The sequence below is a fragment of the Colletes latitarsis genome, chromosome 4 (genome assembly GCF_051014445.1).
Source record: "Colletes latitarsis isolate SP2378_abdomen chromosome 4, iyColLati1, whole genome shotgun sequence".
Lineage (NCBI taxonomy): Eukaryota > Metazoa > Arthropoda > Insecta > Hymenoptera > Colletidae > Colletes > Colletes latitarsis.
In genome coordinates, this window is record NC_135137.1 from 22,732,694 (window position 1) to 22,759,038 (window position 26,345).

At 34.1% G+C, this 26,345-nt stretch overlaps 3 protein-coding genes across 3 annotated transcripts in view; 2 read left to right on the forward strand and 1 right to left on the reverse strand.

Moving 5' to 3' along the window:
* Hbs1 (translation elongation factor EF-1alpha (GTPase) HBS1) overlaps nt 1-26,345 on the forward strand; it is a 196,445-nt gene that overhangs the window by 12,987 nt on the left and 157,113 nt on the right. The window lies entirely within an intron of this gene.
* On the forward strand, nt 38-26,221 carry LOC143341300 (receptor expression-enhancing protein 6). The gene is made up of 4 exons (XM_076764136.1): nt 38-244; nt 24,100-24,332; nt 24,994-25,129; nt 25,207-26,221. Exons 1-4 carry the CDS (start codon nt 118-120, stop codon nt 25,248-25,250), a joined length of 540 nt encoding a protein of 179 aa, XP_076620251.1. The 5' UTR covers nt 38-117; the 3' UTR covers nt 25,251-26,221.
* Nucleotides 26,064-26,345, reverse strand: part of Gudu (Armadillo repeat-containing protein gudu) — a 118,519-nt gene continuing 118,237 nt past the window's right edge. The window contains exon 10 of the mRNA XM_076763906.1: nt 26,064-26,302. Within this exon, the coding sequence (XP_076620021.1) occupies nt 26,269-26,302 (34 nt within the window). The 3' untranslated portion in view covers nt 26,064-26,268. The remainder of the gene's footprint in view (nt 26,303-26,345) is intronic.

Here is a 26,345-nt window from a genome sequence, read left to right on the forward strand (position 1 = left end):
TACCAATGCCGACGGAATTTCGACGTAACAGTATCTAGCTCAGACTGAGCTGCTCAGTTTGTTTTTGTCGAACATTTGACATCTAAAATTGATACATCAGGTGAGGTGACAATCAGAATGGCGAGAATAACGGCGGTAAAAGAGTGTTTAGAAAAAGCATTGCGGGATGAGAATAAATTATGGACAAAGTATTTTACAAAAATTGAAAGACAAACTGGAGTTGATCGACTTTATGTGTTTTTAGGTATGTACATTAAATTATTCAAAGCGCTTTAGGTTAGTCCTTGTAGTTACGTACACGAATTGATACATTCTCGCTTTACGTAATGTGAATCTGTTGTAAATTTTCCTTAATATGCGTGATAATTCCGTTGCATTATAATACTCGGAGTACTTCAAATCGTGGAAATTTTTTGCATGTTTTATTTTTACATCGCAGTATTGTTATGTAAAAGGAAATTAATGAAATTCTTTCGCGTTAAATTTTATCCCAATATTTGAATATTCAATACGACATTGATAGCGTAAAGAATATCTTAACAATTTGCGCATTACGAAAGTGCAGTCACTCAGTCAAAATTGTATAAAGCACATTGTAGGAAGAGATGGTTTAGTATAATTACATGTAAAGTAATTTGATAAAACATACAATACTAATCTCTAGCATAGTACTTGTACATTACATGCACACAAAATTAGAAAATAAATATCTTTTATTATAAAAAATGAACAACAACTTCAATGTAAACTAAATTGATCTTACACTCAAAATTGTATAAAGTAATTATACAATAAAACACAAAATTGTAGAAAATTGATTTCAATATTTATGAGGTAGTTGTTATTAAGTATGATTTGCTCTAATCATTGTGATATTAATTGAATTTGCTTTACTAAAAAATTTGGTTATATGTTTTCCCATATTGTGTGCAGAGCTGTCTTTAATTGATTTTTATTTAATATTTCATGTTCCTGTACCTCTATTTTCAATTTCTGCTAAATGTGTTTGGTATGACCCGTGTATGTAACTCTTCTGGATCAATGCTTCCACAAAACATAAAAGATTTTAGCATGCTTAATTTTTATGTACTGTCTTTTTAATGTATTTTCAGAATATTCAGATATAATTTATCCATATTTTTTTCAATAAAATATAATTTTCTAATCTCAACTATCGAAACAGAGTCCCAAACCATTACGCATTCACATTTGTGTTTCATCGATTAATTTTATTTTTGTTTTGTACTTGCAATTCTTGATTTAGTTTCTACCAAATTTTTAGTTTACCATTTGATTCAGATACATTTATTCTGCTTTTATCTGTGAAAATGATATTCTTCACAAAATTATAATCCTTATTAATATATTATTTTGTAAATTTTAGTCTTTTTTGTGTGTTTTTGGTATTTGCATATGATTTTCATCAGACTATACAGCTACAATAATTGTTTCCCTAAATATTTTTCAATACTGATTATAACAGTTGTGACATCAGTTTTGAGTCTATTTTTACTTTTTGAAGTATTAGTTTTTAATTAACCTTGATTAGTTTGTTTTTTGGTCTAATGTTAGTCTTGGTTTAACAAAGGATTTGGATTCAGTTTTAAAAAGCCTCGGAGGCTGATTGTTATGAGATTTTTTAGAGGAAGAAAGACAAGAGAAATTGAAAACAGAAATACAAAATTTCAGTTTTGGGTAATTAATACTGTTTGAGGTATTAATAAAGAAGTGTTGGGAATTACAGTATGCAACAAAATGATAGCACACTCTTGATATAATATAGAATATACTTTATCAGTATTATTTTTAATACTTTGTGTGTCCTCCTTTATTGCGTACAATATAGAGTAAATGTTTTGGGATGGATTTGTATAGTTTTTTTTATATATTTTCGGCTTATTGAATTCCAATTTTATATTATACATTCCTTTTATTCTTTAACCGTTTGAAATTGTTTTCATTTGGCATATACAGTTCTGGCTAATTGTGCCCAACAATTTTCAGTTATATTAATATCAGAAAAACAAACTGACCAGTCTAAAATTCGTATATGTATTATTACTTTTTAAGTAATCTTTTAGACACTTTGCCATATGAACAATTAATTGTTTGTTGATAAGTTGTATATACTTTCAACTGTTCAATGTTTCATTTATAAATACAATTTCTGCTTTGCTGTAATATTCGATTACTGACAGCATGACTCCACTTCCACGCATTTGATTACGGCTTAGAATCAGAGGTTTCTTCCTAAGATTATGGAAATAATCTATCTATCTTTCTTATTCTATCTGGTCTATTCAAATTAAAACGTTTCTCATTGATAAAAAAATAATTCTACGCTTCTTAGTTAATGGTAGCTTTTTAACTAATTTATTTCATTTTAAATGTTTGCATTTTTTAATACAAATTGCACATTTTTTATATTACTATTCACATTAACTTCAGCAGAGATCTGCCTTCCTTACAAGTTATTGTTCCCAATCTATGTGTACTCTTCTTTTCTTCATATTCTTTTGATCCTTTAGCAGATTATAAATTAATCTGTAGCTTCCATGCACAATAGAAGCAATTTTTGAGATTGAATAATTCTCTTGTCTAAATATTTTAATTGTTTGTATTTCATAATTACTTAATTTTTTAGTCTGGCCCATCACGTTTAACGTTTTAGATAAGTGTTATAAATACAATTACAATTAAATACAATGTAGTGTGACCAGTTTCATGATTTATAGTCTACTGAAATTGAAAAAAACTTTAGACTACGTCGTAGCTGTGACCGTTTTCTTTATGTTTTGAGCTATTCGCGAAGACTATTGTTTACAATGTGAACAAAAACACTTTCAGCAAAGATTTGCAACTAGTCCATTATATCAGAAATAATACGTTTCAATCACATATACAATTTTTACTGAAACTGAAATTAGGAGCATTAAATTGATTGCTATTCATGCAATAGAATTTAATTTCTAATTATTTTATTCTAATTAAAAATCTACGGAAACCAGGCTATGTATGTATATCTACGCCCCTTCTTTCTTCATCCTCATCGTTTCTACGACCCAGCGACCCGCGAGGAGTATAAACAAAACACTATCGTTAACCAGTATGAGTCACTGCTCTAACAGGAGATAGAAAAAATAGAGATAAAGTTTATTTGATCTTAGTCCTTCTTAAGATTTATATAAAACGATTTAAAAAATGTTTACAAATAATGTATATGTATCGGAATAATTAAAAAACTACAAGACGTATAATCATCATTATCCGGGGGCTGATCACGCTCAAAATCTAATCAGACCTTGAAATGAGAATATAAAACTTAAATGTAAAGTTTCATTAAAATTCATTTAGCCGTTTAGACGCAATCATGTTAATAGCATACGTATGCTATAATTTTATAAAATTAAATTTCATAAAATTACTTCGAAACTATAGGAAAATTTCACGAAGCAGTAAATTACTGAAAGAAATAAAAAATTTGGAGCAAAATTGTTCTGATACCGAGTATGATGAGAATGATCTAGTTGGCAGTGAAAATGAATATCCACCATCATACAACGAAAGTACAAGCGAGTCATTTGATACAGACAGTGAAGATGAAAGATTTCGACGTTTGTGTAGAAAAAGGAAAAGAGTCCAAGCTTTCTCTAATTCTGAAAATGAGAGTGATCAGGACGTTGAAATGTGTGTAATCGATCAGGATACTGAATTATCTGTTGACGGCACTATGTGGAAAAAACAGCAAGAAGGCTCAATGCCAGGAAGATTACCAGTGCACAACATGGTAATTATTTAGATTACGGACGGTACCTCCGATTTCAATGATTTTTAAATATGTTATAGAAATCAACATTTTGAACAACCTTTTCCTATACATATAACCGCCGCTCGGCCTTAGTTTTCGAGATATTTTCAAAAAACTGTCGGAACTAATACATTAAATTCTACCTGATCATGTGCATCCGTGTTACACTTTACGCGTTAGTATGCGATCGCCGCTTTTCTACTGTTTTGCAGGCAGCAGCACACCGACGGACACCAATACATATACACATATATAACGGGTGAGCTTAAAAATCAAATTTAACTAATTTTAGTGATTTTGAATCGAAGTTTATGTCTGGTCGCCGTTAGGCGACCAGAATATTATCTTAGACTCTAACTTAACCTAATTCATTGATTAGGAATATTAGATTAGGTTAGGTTAGGCTATTTTCCATTCCCGACTGCCGTGAGGCAGCCGGCACACGCAGGTTCAAATAAAAAATCGTAAATAAATAGTGACAATTAAATATAAATAACCAAATTTTACGATTTTTTATTTGAACCTGCGTGTGCCGGCTGCCTCACGGCAGTCGGGAATGGAAAATAGCCTAACCTAACCTAATCTAATATTCCTAATCAATGAATTAGGTTAAGTTAGAGTCTAAGATAATATTCTGGTCGCCTAACGGCGACCAGACATAAACTTCGATTCAAAATCACTAAAATTAGTTAAATTTGATTTTTAAGCTCACCCGTTATATATGTGTATATGTATTGGTGTCCGTCGGTGTGCTGCTGCCTGCAAAACAGTAGAAAAGCGGCGATCGCATACTAACGCGTAAAGTGTAACACGGATGCACACGATCAGGCAGAATTTAATGTATTAGTTCCGACAGTTTTTCAAAAATATCTCGAAAACTAAGGCTGAGCGGCGGTTATATGTATAGGAAAAGGTTGTTCAAAATGTTGATTTCTATAACATATTTAAAAATCATTGAAATCGGAGGTACCGTCCGTAATCTAAATAATTACCCAGCATTTTCTCTGATACTCTGCAATAGTGTTATGAGACATATAAAAACTTGCACCAAAGCAGAAGCCTGTTAAATTCTGGATAACAGCTGGACTCTATCGTTAGCAGAGTTGAATGCATTTATAGCAATTTTATATGCCCGTGGGGCATACGAAGCAAGAAACCTAAAACTTTCATATTTATGGTCTAGAATTTTTCTCTAAAACAATGAGCAGGAATAAACTTACCGAAATTCTTCGGCTAATTCGTTTTGATAAAAAAAAATGAAAGAAGCCAACGATTGCAAATAGATAAATTTGCATTAGTTTCAGAAGTGTGGAATAAATTCATTGAAAATAGCCTAATGTGTTATAAACCAGGAGCTGCCATTACAGTTGATGAACAATTATTCCCAACTAAAGCCAGATGTAGATTTACCCAGTATATGCCAAACAAGCCGAATAAGTTTGGTATAAAATTTTGGTTGGCGTCGGATGTAAAAAGTAAATATCTTGTAAATGCATTTCCCTACTTAGGAAAAGACGGAATGAGATTATCCGTACGTATTGGGTGAATTTGTCTTCCTAAAACTTATGGAACCATATATTGGTTGCGGAAGAACAGTGACAACAGATAATTTCTTTACAAGTTTGCCATTAGCAATAAAACTGATAACCAAAAGAACTTCCTTAGTTGATACCATTAGACAAAATAAGAGAGAATTACCTAAACCTGCAAAATCAAAAAAGGTTAACATGCCTTGGTTCTCAACAATACTTTATAAAACAGAAAATTGTACTTTGACCATATAGAAGAGTAAACCCAATAAAAAAGTATTATTACTCAGCTCAAAACATAAGTCGGTGAAAATTGAAAAAGATGGTAAACGTTTACCTGAAACAGTGGTATTTTATAATACCAAATTTGGCGTAGACATGACGGATCAAATGACCCGAAAATATATTGTGAAAGCTGGATCCCGAAGATGGCCATTACAAGTATTTTACAATATATTAGATCTTGCCGGAATAAATGCCTGGATATTATATAAAGAAACAACAGGAGAAAATATTTCAAGAAAGGACTTCTTATTCCAGTTGGTTGAAGAACTTGTAGGTGACTACAAAGAACTAACCGGTCGATCTTCAGTTGAAGTAGAAAAAATATCATCATGTACACCGTCACAAAATCAGACGCATATTTTGATGAAACGTAAACGGTGTCAAATAGCATATTGTATTAATAATAAAACGAACAATATTTGTGGTACATGTCATAAACGAGTCTGTGGTAGATGCTCTGCTAATATAATTGTAACTTGCAAAAAATGTCTTTGACTTTTATGTGTAATTATTTATTAAATTATTGTTATTATATTATTATTATTATTCAGTTTATATTCAATTTTCGCTCATAAAATAGAAAAATATATAAAAACGTAAAAATTGCTATGTCTTTTCTTAAATGACTTTATTAATTTAAGAAACAAGTAATTTTGACGCCTCCGGTAGATGTAAGTATACGTCAATCGTCGGTTGTTCTAGTGTTAATAGAGAAAAACGGGTTACAAAAATACCAAATTTTCAACTGCGATGTGCTATGTTTTCCTGTTGTTCGATCAATTACAGACTTTGCATAAGTTATTTTTTTTTCTAGTGTCACAATTTTAAGGAATGTCCCAAAAAAAGTTACAAAAAAATTTTTCATCAAGTATAAATAAGGTCCACCTTACTGTACATGTGCTTATTCATAGGAATGATAAACAAAAATTTCATTTTTTGCAATAGCTAAAATATGGTGGGGGGGGGGGGGGGTTAAAACGTGTATTTCCGTAAAAAAATTTCTCAAAATTTTTTCTTTCATTATGATACTTTGCTTGTATGTGACTACGTACAGTGGGTCACAAAATTATTCGCTCAGTCGATAATGCGGCAAAGATAAATGAAATGATCAGCAGCGAAGGAGTTTTTAATCCACGTGTACGTGAGCTCGGTACTTCGCGTAACTTCGGGAAATTGAAAAAGAAGGCTAGTGTCGCCTTTCCTTCTTGCCCTTGTAATTGCTGAAATTCGGTCTCGCGACAATCGGCATACGATTCAAAGTCTCGATTGTCCCAGCATTTTTACTTTCCGACCTACAGTTACTCACATTGAAAATTGTACACGTTGTATCGTAAGAAGTACTAACTCGGTACAATTATAGGATAAGCAATTTTGTCGAAAATAGATTACTAATCGATTGCTTAATACTTAATTAGTACTCATATTAAGAATGAAAAATAAAACATATTCTTTATTAATGAAAAAAGAAACAATAACATTATTATATGTTAAATCATCCTCACATTCAGAATCATATATAAAAATATACAGCATATTTATACAGTAAAATACAAATCTAATATGAAAAATTAGTTTAATACTTAGTAAGATAACCATTATTATCTATATCACTATACGGATTCAAATCTATTGTTATTGGTGCTGTTTATCTGCCGCCGGGTACCGCCCCATTTATTTATGAGGCTCATGGCCTGACGGTTGAGGAAGTCATTCTTTCAAATAATAACTCTAATATCATTATTGCCGGCGATTATAATTTATCTCATTCACGAATATTTAATGATTAGGATGGACTATATTGATACACTCCTCTATTGGTTTTGTTCCACTGAAAATTAATGTAGGATTTTTATGGAGGATTGGAGGAAAATGAAGAAATATATTAAACACACCGCTCGTTATCACGTCGTAAACATTAATAATAACAAAATGGCAATCACTCCTTCGTTTTAAAACCACGCAACTCATGCCCGGCTCGCAACCCCCCACTCTCATACGCGATTCAAACTAAACTGAACTAATCATAATTTACTATACCCTTCACTCCTACATTAATCTGAAACTATTTGTAACTATTTTAATCTTTTTAATTTATATCAAATTAATCTTTCCTCTTCGTCCGAATACCTATTTGATCTCGCCTTTTCTTCATCAATTAATGCTGTGATTTCACATCAGCATCTGAATCTTGTTTACCTCCTGACTTGTATTATCCTCTTTTGGATATTGCTCTTTTTTTACCTCCCCCTTTTCAATCCACTACTTTTTTCATTGTCAAAACATTTTTTCATAAAGCCAATTACCAGGAAATAAATAATTATCTCTCGACAATAGGTCCTACTTATCCTAGTTATCCTACTGGGATGGTATCGTTTGCAAACTATCCGTAGATGAATCTGTAGATTTTTTATATTAGCAGCTCAAATTTGTGATTGATAATTATGTTCCATCTACCACATACCAAACTTCTTCATATCCTTCCTGGTTTTTTGGTGACTTATCTCCCTAATCAAACGTAAAAGATCACTCCACAGACGTTTTAAAATCACCAAATCCTATGAAGACTATCTAATTATTTCCGACGTGAGTTCGAAATGTAAAATCCTTTCGGTAAGCTGCTGGAATAAACACGTTACGTGCGCCGAATCATATATTCCTCTAAATTTAAAATCGTTTTGGAATTTTATTAATTCGTTAAAGAAATCTGTTCCGTTCGATCAGCTCGAGTTTTTCCGCTCTTTTATGTTGCCAGATGCGGAACCGTGACTTCGTCGCAAAAGTTTTCGAATATTCCGCATCTGGCAAATTTCGTCGTAAAACCATCAAGCGCTTTAACAAAAACAAAAGCGCTAGGCCCGAGTTGACCAGCGAAGGGCTATGTTGTTCCGCGGGTGGCACGATCTACGAGGCTAACGTCGGCTGACCGACAACGACCATCGCCAACTCGTGCAACAATACATTGGACGAAATTTCTATAAGAGCACTATGATTTTTAATAAGAATTTAAATAATTTTGATGATATAATGAAAGGAATGCCAGGAAATAATTAAGGTGTAATAGAAGCTGGAAAAGTAATATATAGGTCTGGAGAAAATAGTTTATTTTTATCATAAACAAGATATTACAGTTTAACACACGAAAATATGGCGAAATTTGTATAAGAACAGTCTTTTAAATTTGTCTCAGAGGATTAAATTGAGTTGTTCAGAATAGTGATCTTGGCAACATATTTCGAGGTCATAAAAATCGGCGAGATCGTCAATCATCTGCATAATTACCAATTCGTTTTGCTGACTGGGAGGCTGCGCCCCTCTAACAACTACATTAACTAATACCAATACCTATTTTTAATATAATATATCCCGGAAACTAAGACTGAACGGAGGTAATTTGTACAGGGAAAAGTTGTTCAAAATAGTGAACTTGACAACATATTTAAAGATCATCGAAATCGGTGAGGTCGTCAATCATCTACATAATTACCTAATATACATATACAATGTATCGGAATAATTTAAAAACTACAAGATGTATAATCATCGTTATACGTGAGCTGATTACACTCAAAATCTAATCAAACCTTGAAACGAGAACATAAAGCTTAAATGTAAAGTTTCATTGAAATTCATTCAGTCGTTGACACAATCATGTTAATAGCATACGTACATAGGCTCAAAAAAAATTTCTTTTTTTTTTAATATTCACAATATGATCAAGTGGTCTTAAAACGTGTATGTCCGCTAATACAAATTTTCGAAATTTTTTTTTCGTTATGGTACTTTCATTGTGCCTATATAGAGTGTTCGGCCACCCCTGAGAAAAATTTTAATGGGAGATTCTAGAGGCCAAAATAAGACGAAAATCAAGAATACTAATTTGTTAATGGAGGCTTCGTTAAAAAGTTATTAACGTTTAAAGTTCTGCCCGTACTGAATTTTTTTCTAGAAAGTGGGTAGGATTTCGGGGGCAGGTCTATTTACCAAAAATTATTGTAATTGACCTCCGCAACCGAAAATAATTTTTTCAGAAAGATTTGAAATTTTCTTTTTTACCGAAACATTTACACACCTACCCCCTATCGATTTTTCTTAAAAATTCGTTTTTCGTTTTTAATAAATTTGTTGACGTCTTACAGAAAATTTGTTTGGCTCTGCTTCAGAAAAAAATTTCAATGAGATACCTTTACTATTGTAAGAGTTATGGCCGTTTGAAAATTGGACCAGTTTTAGGGGGTTTTTCTCATTTTACTTTTTTACAATTTCTACATATTCTCCACTAAAATACGCGTTGTTTGCATTTTGAAAAATTGAAATCCTCCAATCCGTTCAGGAGTTATGACATTTTAAAGATTCGCATAAAATTTTAGGGAAGCATTTCTGGCCTCACATTAGATTTTTTTTTTTCTTGAAAGTGCGTAGGATTTCGGGGTATGTCTATTCACAAAAAATGTTTGTAATTGACCCCTGTAACTAAATATAATTTTTTTAGTATGATTTGAAATTTTTTAATTTAATTTTTTAATAACTTTTTAACACTAGGTTTACGGTACGCGTCAATTTGACGCATTCAGATTCTAGACTTAACATTATAGGACTCATAAATATTATTTTTTAGCAATTTATGTTGAATTGAATTGATGTAATGATATGGATGTATACTCTAATTAAAAGAAAAACTGCATTTTAATGCAATTGTTAACGTAGCGAATTATAATAAAAATATGCGCATCGAGTGTCCGTAAACCTAGTGTTAATGAAGCCTCAGTCAAGAAATTGATATTTTTGATTTTCGTCTTATTTTGGCCTCTAGAATCTCCCATTAAAATTTTTCCCAGGGGTGGCCGAACACCCTGTATAATGCACGTGATAAAATTCCCCACATGTTCTACATTGGATTTAGGTCAAGAGAACAAGAGGGTCAGTTTATAAGTGCAATCTTTTTGTCTAAACCACTCTCGAGTCTTCTTCGCACTGTGTACTGCGGCGTTGTCTTGTTGGAAGATAACATTATTTTCATGATGCTCTTTAATAAATAAAATTAAAATATCATCCAAAAGATCAATGTACTTTTCTGTGTTCATTGTTGTCGAAATTTTACAAATTGGCGTTTTCGAATTGTAACTAAATGCTGTCCAAACCATAAAACTTCCATCGCCAAAATTTCAACTCGTGCTTACGGTTTTATTTCTTCTTAAATAATATTTGTTGTGCCAATAATATTTGTATCCGTCCGGGCCGTCAAGATTAAACTTTTTCGCATCCGAAAATATTACATTCTTCCATTCTTCGTCCCAGGTTATATGTTTTTTTACAAATTCTAATCTTGAAGCTTTGTGGCTTAGTTACTATCTTTGTCCATTTTAATCGTGTATACAGGTAGATGTAGATCTTTCTTTACTTCAACGTTTATTTCTTTAAAAATTCGAGAATGGTCACGCCTGGTTAATTTTCTATTGTCTCCATTATAGTGGTTTTTGCCATATTTAATACCTAATTTTAAGTAATTATGTTTGCAAGTACTAGATCTATTGATTTTTTTTTGCAATTTCTCAAGTAGAGAATCGTGCATCGTGATATGCATCTATTTTTGCTTTCTACTGCGAAGACAAAACTTTTCCTAGTAGCACTTTAATACACCATAGAATTATTTAATGTTCTTATACGAATATTGTATTTCAGTATCAATACTTACTCTTAATAAGATGAGATCGAGGTTACTTCCATGTATGATAAAGTAAAACTGAGGAATACTTGCTGTTCTTACACAAATCTCGTCATTGCCTCTATCAGCATATTATTATTTCTGTTTTCCAAGCGTTGAACACGCCAGTTTGTTTACATTTATTGTACCCCAGTAAGGATGCGGTAGTTGGCGAAGGATTTCTTCATACCAGTAACAGATATTTATAAAATAAAGGAATATTTTGTAGAAAATATATAATATATAAAATATACATATATAAAACAGCTGCAAAACACGTGCAGCTACTCGACGAGTCTTAATCCTCGACAAAATTAACGCGGCCTTCGACTTGGGGTAGAAACCGCGGTCACCCTCGTTCAGGGTGACCTGGGATTCTTCCTCCACCACGTTCGGGTGTGAGGGAGGAGTTTTTCCGCCCAATCGGGGCAGGAAAATAGATTCTCTTTCCCCAAGTCGATGGCCAATCGATCGATAGGAAAAATCAACGTGAAGACGAATTGACACTCCCAAAATCGCGTCTCAGAGGGGGTTTAAGCTGAGGAGGAAAACTCAAAAATAATTGTGGTCCAGGATATGGCAATATTCTTCCCATATCTTTTAAATCATGTAATTTTATTGTGTCTAGAGAAAGTTAATATTCAATAAATCTTTATCTGCCGGCATCTTTCCCAAGTTATGGAAGTTATGTTCAATTAAGTCGATTTCTAAATCTACTAACTCAACGTGTCAATTTCAAATTTTAGGCCTATTAGTACTCAAAATGTCATGCTTAAGATTATGGAAAACTTAATTAGTCGTAAACTATCATTTTTTTGCAAAGGCATCATCATTGATGAGCAGTACGGTTTCATTACTGGTAGATCGACTGTGACTAACCTTGCAGAGTATCATCATTATTTGATACTGTTTACACTGACTTTTGTAAAGCCTTTGATTCTATTAATCATTCAATCTTAATGTTCAAATTAAAGACATTAGGAATAAACAGCTGTATGCTTTCTTGACTATCCAGTTTTTTATCAGATAGAGTTCAAATAGTTAAATTTAATAATAATTACGCAAGAGAAATTAATGTTACATCTGTTATCCCACGAGGTTCACATTTGGAACCTTCTCTATTTATAATATACATATATTAATGACATTTCTAAGGTATTTTAACACTTTAAATTTTTATTATATGCCGATGATCAATTCAAAATGACCTTAACTGACTTCAGAATTGGTGCTCATTAAATAAATTGTCCCTCAATTTAGATAAGTGCCATATTGTTAAGTTTAATAATAAGAAAAATAATATAGTTTATAATTATACTTTAAATGGTATCGTACTAACCTCGCTTAATCGTGTTAAAGGTCTTGGCATAATTTTCTCTTCTAACTTATCTTTCAAAGTTCATTATGAAAAAATTATTTCGCATAGTCTTTGCTCTCTGGGACTTATTCATAGAGTTTCCAGATACTTTAGTAAAACTAATACACTCAGAATCCTATATTGTGTTTTGACAAGACCTATTCTAGAATATGTCAGCATAATTTGGTCTCCTTATTACAAAACATATATCGACAACATTGAGAGAGTTCAACACAAATTTCTTCGTCTTGCTGCTAGGCATAGTAGGTGTCCCATGCCTCTTGAATCACATAATTATGATGACTTACTTATTAATACTAATCTTCAAACATTGCATAATAAAAGAAAAATCACAGATATTATGTTTGTAAGTAAACTAATCAAAGGTCATATTTCGTGTTCAACGATTACTCAATTGTTTCCTTTGTATGTACCATTAAGATATTTAAGAAATCACTTTCTATTTTATTCTGAAAGTTACCGCACAACGTTGGGATCTCAGAATTGTGTAAATAGAATGATGAGTCATGTATATTTTGTACACACTAAAACTGATATAATTAAACAATCATTGGAAAGTCTAAAATTATCCTTGTAACGTATTGTAAATTAATTTATTTTATTAAAATTTTATAAGCGGTAATGTTTGACTATGTAAAATCCACATTTCTAGTTCTTTACATATTACATCTTTTGTATTAAAGGGTTTATTATCGTTAATAAATGAATAAAAAATAATAATAACTGCCTGCAATCGTTGTGGCGTAGGTCCAACCAACTTTTCTAGAAACTAGGTTCAATATTTTCCCACGTTGCCTGTATTGCTGTTTTAATTGATCTTTACTTGATTTTTCACGCTTATTTACTTGTAATTTTAATTTACGTCAAACATGCTCAATATTTAAATCAGTTGATTAAGCCGGTGTATGAATGACTTTAGGGCAGTACAACAGCCATTCTTGAACAATCTTTGATGCATGTTTCGGGTCATTATCGCCGTAAAACATGAATGAGTCAAGGAATCCTAATTTATGTGTATTATCTTTCAAATGAGTTTTCAAAATATTTAAATAATACCACTTATCCATAGTTTCGTCAATGAATTCCAAATTTCCGACTCCTACCGATGAAACATAGCCCCAGCCATAACGCTATCCTTTCCGTGTTTAATGGTTGGATTCAAATTTTGTACTTTCCACTCTTGATTCGGTTTCTGCCAAATTTTTATTGTATCATCATTTCCAAAAATGTTAATTTTGCTTTCATCCGTAAAGATGACGTTTTTCTAAAAACTGTAGTCTTTGTTTATATAACGTTTACCAAACTCTAATCTTTGTCTTCTATTCTTGGCAGTTACAAGCGGCTTTGATCGGGCTATACGACCTTTATATTTATTTCTTCTTAAAATTCGTCTAACATTTTCTGCACTCTCGGATTTTCCTAGATATTGTTCTGTGTCAATCACAATAGCCGGAGCACTTAATTTGGGATCCTTTCTTACCTTTCTAAGTATCCAACATTCGTCAGCTTCGGTTAATTTCTTCTTCGGATTAATTTTTATTTTATTTCTGACACGATTTTCTTCTTTATAGCGTTTTATTATACATATATTGTATAGTAGAGGCACTTCTATTTAACATTTTAGCAATGTCGCTATATGGTTTATTATTAATAAAATGATAAATCACAAGTTTACGTTCTGTTACCGTCGTTTACCTCATATTTCAATTATTATTTAGTCCGAGGACCACCTTCAACTTGTACAATGATATTCGACTGAAACCAAAGGATAAAGAAACAAATGAAGAGCAAAACATTGTATGACATTTGTTCAAAGAAACGCAATTTTATTACACAGTACGATTTTGAATGTGTGGATGATTGACGCATAATGTCGTTATTGTTTTTTTTGATCAATAAAGAATAATGTTTAATGACCATTTTTTTTTTTGTACGTGGGGAAATCCTCATGAACACTCCCTTCGGGTGGGCCCGCGGGTAGTGCCGGACTCTTACCGGCTAAAACCCCACGGTGACTATCCTCAGACGCCTGGCGAGGGGCCGGCAACTCTAGTGAGACATCACAGAGTCCCCCGCCGCGTCGTGCCTTTTCAGGCCCCTCCCGGTGTACTCCTCCCACCGCATTCCCACTCAACTGCAGGCGCCTGGTCACCAGCGCCCGCGGCCCCGTGACATGAGACTAAGCCGCCGGCCGCGTGGCCACGTTGGCCGCAGGACTCATGTAGGATTTTTGTAAAGGATTGTAGGAAAATAAAGAATTTATATTAACATATAAATATATTAATAAATTATAATACACCGCTCGCTATCACGTCGCAAACATTAATAATAACAAAACTGCAATCACTCCTTCGTTTTGAAACCACGCAACTCATGCCTCACTCGCAACCTCCCACTCTCACACGCAATTCAAACTAAACTCAACTGATCATCATTTACTATATCCTTCACTCCTCACTCATCCGCAGCCAACTGGTTCACCTGCAGCCTTAGGTAAAACCCGCGGCAAATATCCCATATCCCAGTCCATTCACACACACAACACACTCATATCGGTGTTTGGTCTGCGGGAGCTTTCGCTCCGACCTCCGAGATGCCATGCGAGGATGCGGCCACCAGCCTTCTCAGGTTGATGACCTCATGCCCGCGTCCCATCTCAGCGGCTGCTCCTATCCGCCACCTGGGGACGCGCCACGTAGGGGTTCACCTTCCCTGTCGCCTGGACAACCAAACAAGTGCGTGGATGAGAAATGACTAAGTATTGAGCTATACTACTACTGATTATTAATTTATTCTCGACCAAATTCCTTATCCCATAATTATAGCGCGCCAGTACTTCTTACGATATGACCTGTACGATTTTCAATGTGAGCTATACATATGTAGGTATAAGGAAAGTACCGTAATGAAAAAAAAATTTCGAAAATTTTTTTAGCGGAAATACACGTTTTAAGACTCCCTGATTAAGTTTTATATTGTAACTATTAAAAAAAAACGAAATTTTTTTTATGCTTATGTACGTATGCTATTAACATGATTGTATCTAAACGGCTCAATGAATTGCAATGAAACTTTACATTTAAGTTTTATGTTCTCGTTTCAAGGTCTGATTAGATTTTGAGCGTAATCAGCTCACGGATAATGATGATAATAAAAATAAAACATACAGTTCAAATACTTTTTAAACTAAACTTTGTCTTTATTTGAATCACTTAGAAGGGCACATCTGTCCAGTTCGGAAGAAACTGCCAGAATGAAGAAAGGTCAGTGACGAAAAATTCGTCACGTATACAGGGTGGTCCACGTAATTGTTTCAAGTCATAACTCCGTTATTATTGCATTTACGAAAAAATGCCAAAGGAGAAAGATAAATGGTTCAAAGAGCACTACATCTGTAGGCCTTCAAATTTTTTTTTAAATGCAGCAGTGCATGTGCAATTAACAATTGCATCATTTCTTTAAATAGAAATGCATATTTTTTTTTACACAGATCGATTCTTCTATTCATTCTACGTAAAAAATAATTAGGCTACCATGGCAACAAAATTATTAGATCTCGAGATATTTTCAAAAAATGTCTTTATTGAAGAAGATATTCAAACACTTCATGACTATGTTGTAAAGGTAAGCACCCTTTCGACATTGTTATCATAACAGAAACTGATTTGTACGAGTAAGCATTTCATCATTCAGTAGCAATTCTCGTATCGTAACTCGAGTACGAAAACTAAGAATTTGAAAAAGTGTAACTGTATTTCACTAAATACAAGAAAATGTATTTTACTAACAGTGAGAAACAAGATATGTACGACACTTTTGTGTTGTGTGACAAAAATACAAATGCCGCCGCAAGACTGTACCAGGAAAAATATCCAAACCGTCGACAACCATAGCGACAATTGTTTTTCAAATTGAATAACAGTTTGCAACACTATGGTGCATTTACCAAATCAAAAGAGAAGTTCCAAAACCAGTAGTAGGAAATGAAAACAACAGAGTGAATATAATCGCTTATTTAGAGTGGAGACCACAAGCATCTGCACGAGAATATCGAGAGAATGCAATGTAAGCCTCGGTAGTGTGAAACGAATTTTAAAATCAGAGAAGCTTCATCCGTATCGATTTAGTGTTGGACATGCCTTACATGCTGGAGATTCAATAAGACGTATGCAATTTTGTCAATTTGTTTTAAACCAAATTCAGATGAACAAAGATTTCCCGCGGCAGATTTTGTGGACGGATGAATGTACGTTCACCAACAATGGTATTTTTAATCGTCATAATGAACATACATGGGCAAGAAGAAATCCATTCCTTAGGAGGAACATACATCACCAAATAAGATACACTATTAATGTATGAGGTGGGATTTTAAATACCAATATTATTGGTCCATACTTGATCGATGGTGCCCTAAACGGAGAAAAATATCGGTACTTTTTGGAATTTGAATTGTCATCTCTTCTCGACGACATTCCTCTCCGAGACAGGGTAAATTGTAAATACTTTCAACAAGATGGTGCACCGGCACACAACTCACAAGTGGCCATGCGGTTTCTAAAAAATAAGATTTGCAATAACGTTATCGCAACAAATACATCAATACGTTGGCCAGCTCGTTCACCTGATTTAAGTCCCCTTGATTTTTTTCTCTGGGGTTATTTGAAAGATAGAATTTATTCAAATCCCATAGATTCTGTAGAGAATCTGAGAGAAAGAATCATACTGGAATGTGCAGCAATAACTGCAGATAATTTAAACGCAGTTATGCAAACAATAAAAAAACGTTATCAGAAATGTTTAGAATGTAGTGGAGAAGCGTTTGAGTATCTTCTTCAATAAAGACATTTTTTGAAAATATCTCGAAATCTAATAATTTTGTTGCCATGGTAGTGTTACGAGCCAGGGCCGTGCAGCGCGCGTGACTGGCGAGTGCGAGAGAGAGTATATGGTGTCAATTTGTTAGTTAGGTACACGGACGAACCCGATGCGAAATCAGAGAGCCGCTAGGATAGTTGATAACGAGGACGAACCTGATGCGAAATCAGGGAGCCTCTGGGATGGAGTCACGCACGGACGAACCTGGTGCGAAATCAGGGAGCCGTAGGAGGGTGAAACGTCGTGAACGAACCCGATGCGAAATTGGGGAGTCACTGGGATTGTTGATAACGATGCAGACGAACCCAATGCGAAATCGGGGAGCTGCTAGGAGGTTGGAACAAACGCAGACGAACTCGATGCGTAATCGAGGAGCTGCTGGGAGGTTGGATAAATCACAGACGAACCTGATGCAAAATCAGGGAGCTGTAGGATGCGGACGAACCTGATGCGTAATCAGGGAGCCGCTAGGATGGTAGTAGATTGCGTGGACGAACTCGATGCGTAATCGAGGAGCCACTAGGTTGTAAGAGGTTGTATTTGGATTTGGGATGTGTTAATTGAACTCGTAACTATGAATTATTAAATATAATATAACCCGAGCGGTAAGGTTATATTATTATGGGAACGTTTAACTAATAATAATCGCTTTATATAATTATGGGTTAAAGAAGTTGGATAACTCTGATTTGGTAATAAAAGTAGATATATTCTTAAATCAACAAATAAAATACAAGTGTTTCGTGTATCTTATGTCGCGATCAAAGGATGATTATATTTACCTAAAATGACCTTGCACGGTGTTGACGCACTGGCGATGCGGGGGTAAGTCGGTTGAAAATAATGGCCGCAATAGAATTTATGCCGGTTCACGAATTCTATATGGTTTGATACGAAAGGGTACGGTAGCCCGATCTCACAAGATACAACTGACTATCAAATCGTATACGCGTGACGAGAGACGTGACGTTGATTCTAACGTGACGGTACGATTATGATCCCCAGAGTAAGAAAATCAAGGGGTTTATATACCCAAAAATCCGTGGAGGAGGATTCAAATGCACGTTAGACATTACCATATTTGGTAATCTCCGAATTGCGTTAGTCACCGAGCAGCTACATCTCGTGAGAACTGACTCTACATTCCAAAGGGTAGATAAGTAGCAGGGCGTTTTCCTAATGCACGCAAGTGGTACAGAAAAATTGGGGAACGAAACGTTCGGCATACGTAACAGTAGCCTAATCATTTTTTACGTAGAATGAATAGAAGAATCGATCTGTGTAAAAAAAAATATGCATTTCTATTTAAAGAAATGATGCAATTGTTAATTGCACATGCACTGCTGCATTTAAAAAAAAAATTTAAAGGCCTACAGGTGTAGTGCTCTTCGAACCATTTATCTTTCTCCTTTGGCATTTTTTCGTAAATGCAATAATAACGGAGTTATGACTTGAAACAGTTGCGTGGACCACCCTGTATACAGTGCTGGACATAAGTATTGGCACAGCATGGTTGTGGTGGTACAAGTGCTTATAACTACTAAACAAATTGATTTGATGGAAAAATTTTTTCACATATTCATTTATTATTTATTTTAGTTTATTACATAACAGAAGAAATAATATATATACATTGATTCACAGAACAATAAAAAAAAATGTATTTATTGAACATTTTATGGGTGGACAAAAGTATTGACATATGATGCTAAATATAATATAATATCCGTATTTGTTTGAAAAATTTCCTATCGTCATTGTAAAATGTAGGTAGGGGACTTCCCGATTGTCATTTTTAACAACGATCGTCCTAAAGTTTAGTCGTCCAGTAACAGGGAAAGTAAAAAAAAGTAATAATATCAAGAAAAACGAAAGAAACCACAAGCGAAAAGAGAGAAATAATACTAAATTTATATAAAATGCAAAACTCTTATAGTGAAGTATCACAAATTGTTAATAGAAGTCGTTTTACTATTAGATTTAGTAAAACGATTTATAAATTAATCAGATTTTGATAATGCGAATCGAAGTGGTCGTCCTCCCAAGTTATCTGTTACAAAAAAACCTAAAATTTTAAACGAAGTGAAGAAAAATCCTAAATTAAACTTTTCAGAACTCAGAATAATATTAAATAAAGAGTGTCAGTTGGCAAGAATTTGCCAAAGAATTTATAACAAAGGATTCTACATTTTGGAGGAACATTCTGTTTTCAGTTGAAAGCAAATTTAATATATTTAAATCGGATGGTAGAATATTAGTTTGGAGAAAGCCAAATACTGTTCTGGATCTACGAAATTTACAGTCGAGTATAAAATATGAAGGTGGTAGAGGTATGATGTGGGGTTCTATGGCAGCGTCTGGGGTTGATGAATTAATTTTTATCGATAATATTATGGACAAATACACGTATTTAAATATATTAAAAAAAGAGTTATTTAAAAGTGCGGAAAAATTAAACCTTTCGTGGAATTTCTATTTTCAACAAGATCGCGATCCAAAGCACACCGTTTACATCATACGCCATTGGATCATTTATAATATTTCTCATTCTCTAAATACACCAGCCCCGAGTCTAGACACGAATCCTATCGAACATGCCTGGGACGAATTAGAAAAAAGGATTTAAAAACATTATATAACAAACAAAGGAGACTTGAAGAATGTTCTTTTAGAAGAATGGAACAATATCGGGCCGGATTTTACAAAAAAGTTAGTTGATTCAATGCCCAAACGATTAAAGGAAGCCCTTAAAAGGAAAGGAGGGCCAACTAAATATTAATATTTAATTCAAAGTCATTTTTAAATATTTTTATTCGAGTGTGCCAATACTTTCGTCCACCCATAAAATGTTCAATAAATACATTTTTGTTATTGTTTTGTGAATCAATGTATACAGGGTGTTCGGCCACCCCTGGGAAAAATTTTAATGAGAGATTCTAGAGGCCAAAATAAAACGAAAGTCAATAATACTAATTTGTCGATTGAGACTTCGTTAAAAAGTTATTAACGTTTAAAGTTCCGCCTGTAGAATGGCAATCCGCGAACAGCTGCGTTCGCGAGGAAAGTTGTGACAGGTCAGTGCTAGTGGTTCTCACGCAGCATGAAAAATTCTACTTACCGACGTTATCGACAGCCTTAGTTTTTTGTCCACTTATGGGAACGCGAACACCTTACGTTGAATAAGATTCAACCTGTCTTATGAAAATCCGAAAGGGCATATCAAAACTCGCCCGACGAGATTTTGATAGGGAAAGGGTGAATGCCACTTCCAATACACAATGTTATGCACAAAAATCCAGTGTCCGCAAGTGTCCACAAATAATCCTTTCAGGCACTAACCATTATGCAATTATGGTCGTACCATCTATGTGTACGTGTACGACGATTGTTCTGAGTTACTTACGAATGGAACTGTTAATAATTTTTTAAATAGACTCTTCAATACACTCTGTATATTGAAGTCGTAGCAACCATTCATATCTTTCAAGAAAAGAGAAAGAGAGGGAGAGAATTATTTCATCTAAAGGGAAGGAGAAATAATATAAAGCCAATATACAATTTACTGCTCGAATCCATCCACAATTGTCAAAGGCAAGAGACTGGTAAACTAATATTTCACATTAATTTCGGTGCAGGAGATATTAAACAACAATCGTAATTGATAAAAGGACGTAACACAGAAAGGAGAAACACAAAATGCGTAATCGTCATTTTTCGGCATTTTTTGCGGTTTTTTTTATTTTTTACCTTACCCTTACCCCTACCCCTACCTGAAAAGTCTCAGTCTCTGAATTTTTTTACATTTTTTTACTCAATAGGGCAAGAGAAATTGTGCAAAAACATCATTTTCTTTATCATTCCTTTACTACCTCCACCGTCGAGATTTCAAGTTACAAATTGGCATATAGGGGTTTCTTTCGATAAGCTATTGAATGACCCATCGGTTGTTCAATTTGGTTTGGGGGCACATTTGACCCCTATATTCGGCTATACCCTTTTTTTACTGTAGGTTTGAGTCTCTCTTTTGAATTCCTTCTCTCTGTCTCCCTTTAACTTTTTTTCTTTCTTTCTTTTTTTTTTTACTCGAGAAAATCTTCATGGACACTCCAAGATCCTTGCATAGGGGAGGGCCTCGGAGTAGTATCGGACTCTTACCGGCTAAAACCCTGCGGTCACTGTTGATACTGCGACGCTGCGGCGGAGGAGCGCGAACTCTAGTGAGACATCACAGAGTTCCCCGCCGCGACATGCTTGACGGGACTCATCCCAGGGGAAGGACGAACGTGTCCCTTCTCCTCTGATTTCTCCGCCTTGAACGTCAAGTTACTCGACGCCCGCGGCTCCGGGGCTGTCTTCGGTGCTCGAACCCCTTGCACCGAGCACCTGCAGTCCCCAAGGTTGGCCGTCACTCCTTCGGTCATCGACGTGGTGACCGGAAAAGACAGCTGATGAGCCGTCTCAAATTTTGGTGGCCCATCGAAATCGGGAAGGAAGAAGGGGAAGGAATAAGAAAGGTGGGAACACATGAACCTCAGAACTGTTGGAAGGAGCCAGGAGGCGAAGGTCGCCGCGCCTTAGCCCTCTTGCAAGCGGGGTGCGCGTTCCTCTCACGCCATCGCTCGGTGGTCTTCTTCTGCACTATTACATCCTCGCAGAAGGAGGTCATCATACTTCATGCTTTCTCGCTGGCCACCATCTTACTTACGATGGTGACCAGCGAGAAAGTCTTCTTCTTTGGCAGCCTCCCAACCTCCTGGAGCTCCCTGAAACGCCGGTAAACCAGCTGATTTCTCCAAACAAGAGGCTTCAGGGGCGGGAAACAGGCCAAGGTGGTCACCGCTTCGTGGGAGATGGTGCGATACCCCCTAATCACCCGGATGGTCAGCTGATGTTCGGAAGAAGACGGTTTAGGCTGAGGGCACGCGAGCGTTAAAACGACGTGCGTTGCGACGGACGTCGATTTCAGCGACTGTTATAACTCCAGTCACATAAGCGTTGCTACTTTTGCGTCAGTTGGCCAAGAAATGGCAGAAAATTTTGTAATAAAGACACACATATTTCATTCCACGCTGCAAATGTTTTATTTTTGTCTTTGTAGTCCTCGTTAGAGGTGTTCCACAATAACTGTCTTTTTTGGACTTCATTGATTAACAATTCTGTATCAACCGTATTACCGGTCATTTTTGCGTAAGGTATGAAATATAAAGAAATAAGGCTAAATGTAGAATTGTCTATCACGATAGCCACCTAATAAACGACTGACCGTACGCTCGATGTTCGACGCTCGTGTGACCTGCTGCATTTCTTGGTATACAATAGAGAACATGCGTCGACGTATCCCAACGTGCGTTCTAGCATAAATACGTCGATGAAAAATCAACGCACGTTGCTATGGACGTTGAGAGCGACGCACGTTTGCAGTGTGTGGTTTCTGATTATACGACAATGTATTTCTACAACGTACGTCGTTTTAACGCTCGTGTGCCCCCGACCTAAGTGCCAAGCAACGCGATTATGCTGCTGCCATTTCATGTAAAAAAGTGTCCCAATAGGTTCAACTAATAATATTTTAACGGATTCTACTTGCAACAAAGTATTTGTTATGTAATTATTTAAATTCATACTCGTCAAAACATAACTTAAAGATATCCTTGAGAAATTAAATTTTATTTCTTAATGCCGTTAGTGCTATTGTTTTAGTATTTTTCGACAAATTCTGTTATAATATTTAATAGATGTACATAATAATAGAAAAACAAACGAAAAATGATTGTTGAATGTTTTTAGGAAGTTTTAGGATTTTGCTCTGTCATAATGGTACACCTCGAGCGGTAAAGGTGTACCGGGTTCGTGAGATACTCCTCGTCTTACTGTTAATATGGTTCAGGGTTGTATTAATTGAATAATGCAAGTCAGGATAACTACTTGAATATATTCTATATGATGCTCAAGTACAGTGGTATATTAACAGAACATATATAACAATACAAATCTCACTCGATTAGTCGATTGAACACTCACAATTAAAACCACTAGGGTGAGTAGTTGCTCGAAGGGGATTATAGCCCGATCTTGCTTCGAGTATCAAAATAACGTCGTGGCGAGAGTTTTATGAAAACTGAGCTCCTCGAGTAGGAAAATGCGGCCCTTATATACTGGAAAATTACTCGGTACAGTGGCGGGGCATTACCATATAAAGCAATGAAACTGGGCCGGGTGTTCACATACGGCATGAGTCAATCCCGTCCGAGGGGTTGTGCGCTAGATGATCGGGCCAACATCCAAGTCACCAAACGTTTCAGTCCCATACATGAATGATATGTAACATATTTATCAACATTTTTCTTTTGTAACTATTAAGCCATCGTTTATTACAATGTGTTATATACAATTTTGATTGCGACTAACTGTATATTTACATACTAAAGATATCCAGGTTTATTATATTTTTATATTAAATTCGTATTCCATTTATGTAGATTAATGTCCAATAATATTATGATATTATTGTATCTTTCAGGCTCTGTTGTTGTTTTGGCACTTTATCTGGTATTTGGCATTGGACAACAACTAGTATGTAATGTCTTTGGATTTATATATCCTGCTTATTCTTCAATGAAAGCTTTAGAAAGTCCAAAAAAAGAAGATGACACAAAATGGTTAACATATTGGGTTGTTTTTGCTGTATTTACCATTGTTGAATATTTCTCAGATTTTATTTTATGTTGGTTTCCAGTTTACTGGCTTTGCAAGGTACAGTTACATTTAATAATAGCTTTCATCTGTGGCCTTGCTGTAAAGGCTGTTACTAAAAATTCATACAAATTTAATATACTTCACGTTAGTGATTATATATATATAGTGATATTTACAGGAAGCAAGTATTGAAACCATTTTTTCCATTTTCATTCGTTTTATTTATTTTTATTTTTTGTATAGAATATAAAATGGTAATAGTCTTTTGTTTTTGAAATTTATTTGAAGTTTACTGTAATACTTGTGAATGATATTATACATCTCTCATCCGAGAGAAGAAACAAATAAATCATTGTAGCTATTTACTCTGTTGCAAGCAAAATAGCGCTGTATGTGGAAAAAAACTAAAAATGAAATATATATCTGTTGTTGTTTTGATAATGTTTTAGTTTATATAAACAGAATTGTTAGACATTTAAATTTCATCACAAACAAAGCCTAATGTAAAGTAGACTATTCTCTGAATTGGAAAAATATCTGCACGTATAAACATTTTTATCGATACATAAGTAACTTTTCAAGTTATGGCAGATGTTGAAAATTCTGGGAATTTACAGAGTTAGAAAAATATCTATTGTTTCAGATTTATTTATATGTATACATTTATCACAAATTTAAATCATTTTGTGTGTAGTTAAAATTGTATTGTTTGTTATAGTGCCTCTTTTATATATGGCTAATGGCCCCTGTGGAAAATAATGGTGCCATGGTTTTATACCATTGTGTTATCAGACCAAACTTTCTAAGATACCACCATAAAGTGGATGCATTTATATCAAATGCTCAAAATAATGGTATATTTATTAAATGGTATAACTATATTTCATTATAATATAAGTAAGTTTTTATTCAAAGTTATTTTTTATTTCAGTAATTAAAGCTGCATCAAACGTCCTGTTAACCAAGAAGGATTAATTAGTACAATACTCGATCTTAATAATGCAGATGTTTTGTAAAATGCCTTTAAAAATTTTAACTGTTTCTCCTCACTTATTCCTAATTATATATTTATATGTATATGTTCGTACATGTACATTTTTTGTTAGGAATGGATGAGAAGAAACAGCTCATACATATATTTTTGGCTGTTTTACAAACTTGCAAAGTTATAAAAATCGGGAAAATACACTTTACGGATGTTTCTTGTGACGCCAATCACATCATGCATTGATAATTGTAATAAGAACAATGTCAGTGTTATTTTTTTAAAATACATTTATTTCTTTAAAACTAAATAAAATAAAAGTGATGAAAATTAGCGCCTCACTCCAAGTTTGCTGGCGACAAGACTTAGTAAGGCTTACGCAGTCAACTATGCTCTAAATATAGTTCAGTGAATTTTTACACATAGATATAAAGACTAATTAATATTCATAGTATATGAATAATGTCACTTATTATCTGATGTCGCTTATTAAAGTTTTTATTACAATAATTTAAATTACTGAAGACTGTAAGAGACCTTTTACAAATTAGTTCAGACTATATTTTCATATCAATGGCAGATTTATTAACTTGTTTGTTTCCTTTTTGATCATTCTGTATTTTACATATATACAGGAATTGATTGACCAGTCATATTTATGTATAATGCATGTTTTATACATAAATAGAATGAAAATTTTACATCATTGTTAGTATTTAGAAAAATCAAGGTCTTGTTACGTGTAAATTAAATGTAATTATCTACAACTGTTTTTGTAATGATGTTGAAATCAAATAGTAAGGTGAGATCCCGTTCATTAATGATTTATTTTATTGAACGTTATGCGATGTAATTTTAACAATGTATAATTATATTAATTAACTTAAATATACAAGAATTTTCAAATCCGAGCAAAATTCTCGATACATTATCTGAATAAAGAATTCCTATTATACGATTACACATTTAGTATTTATTTCTAATTAGAGTACTCTAAAGCTCACTACATTACAAAAGAAAATCCGTTTCCTCCAGTGTATTTCTGTAAATATGGGAAAGAGGGCAAATTAATTAAGAGAATTGCA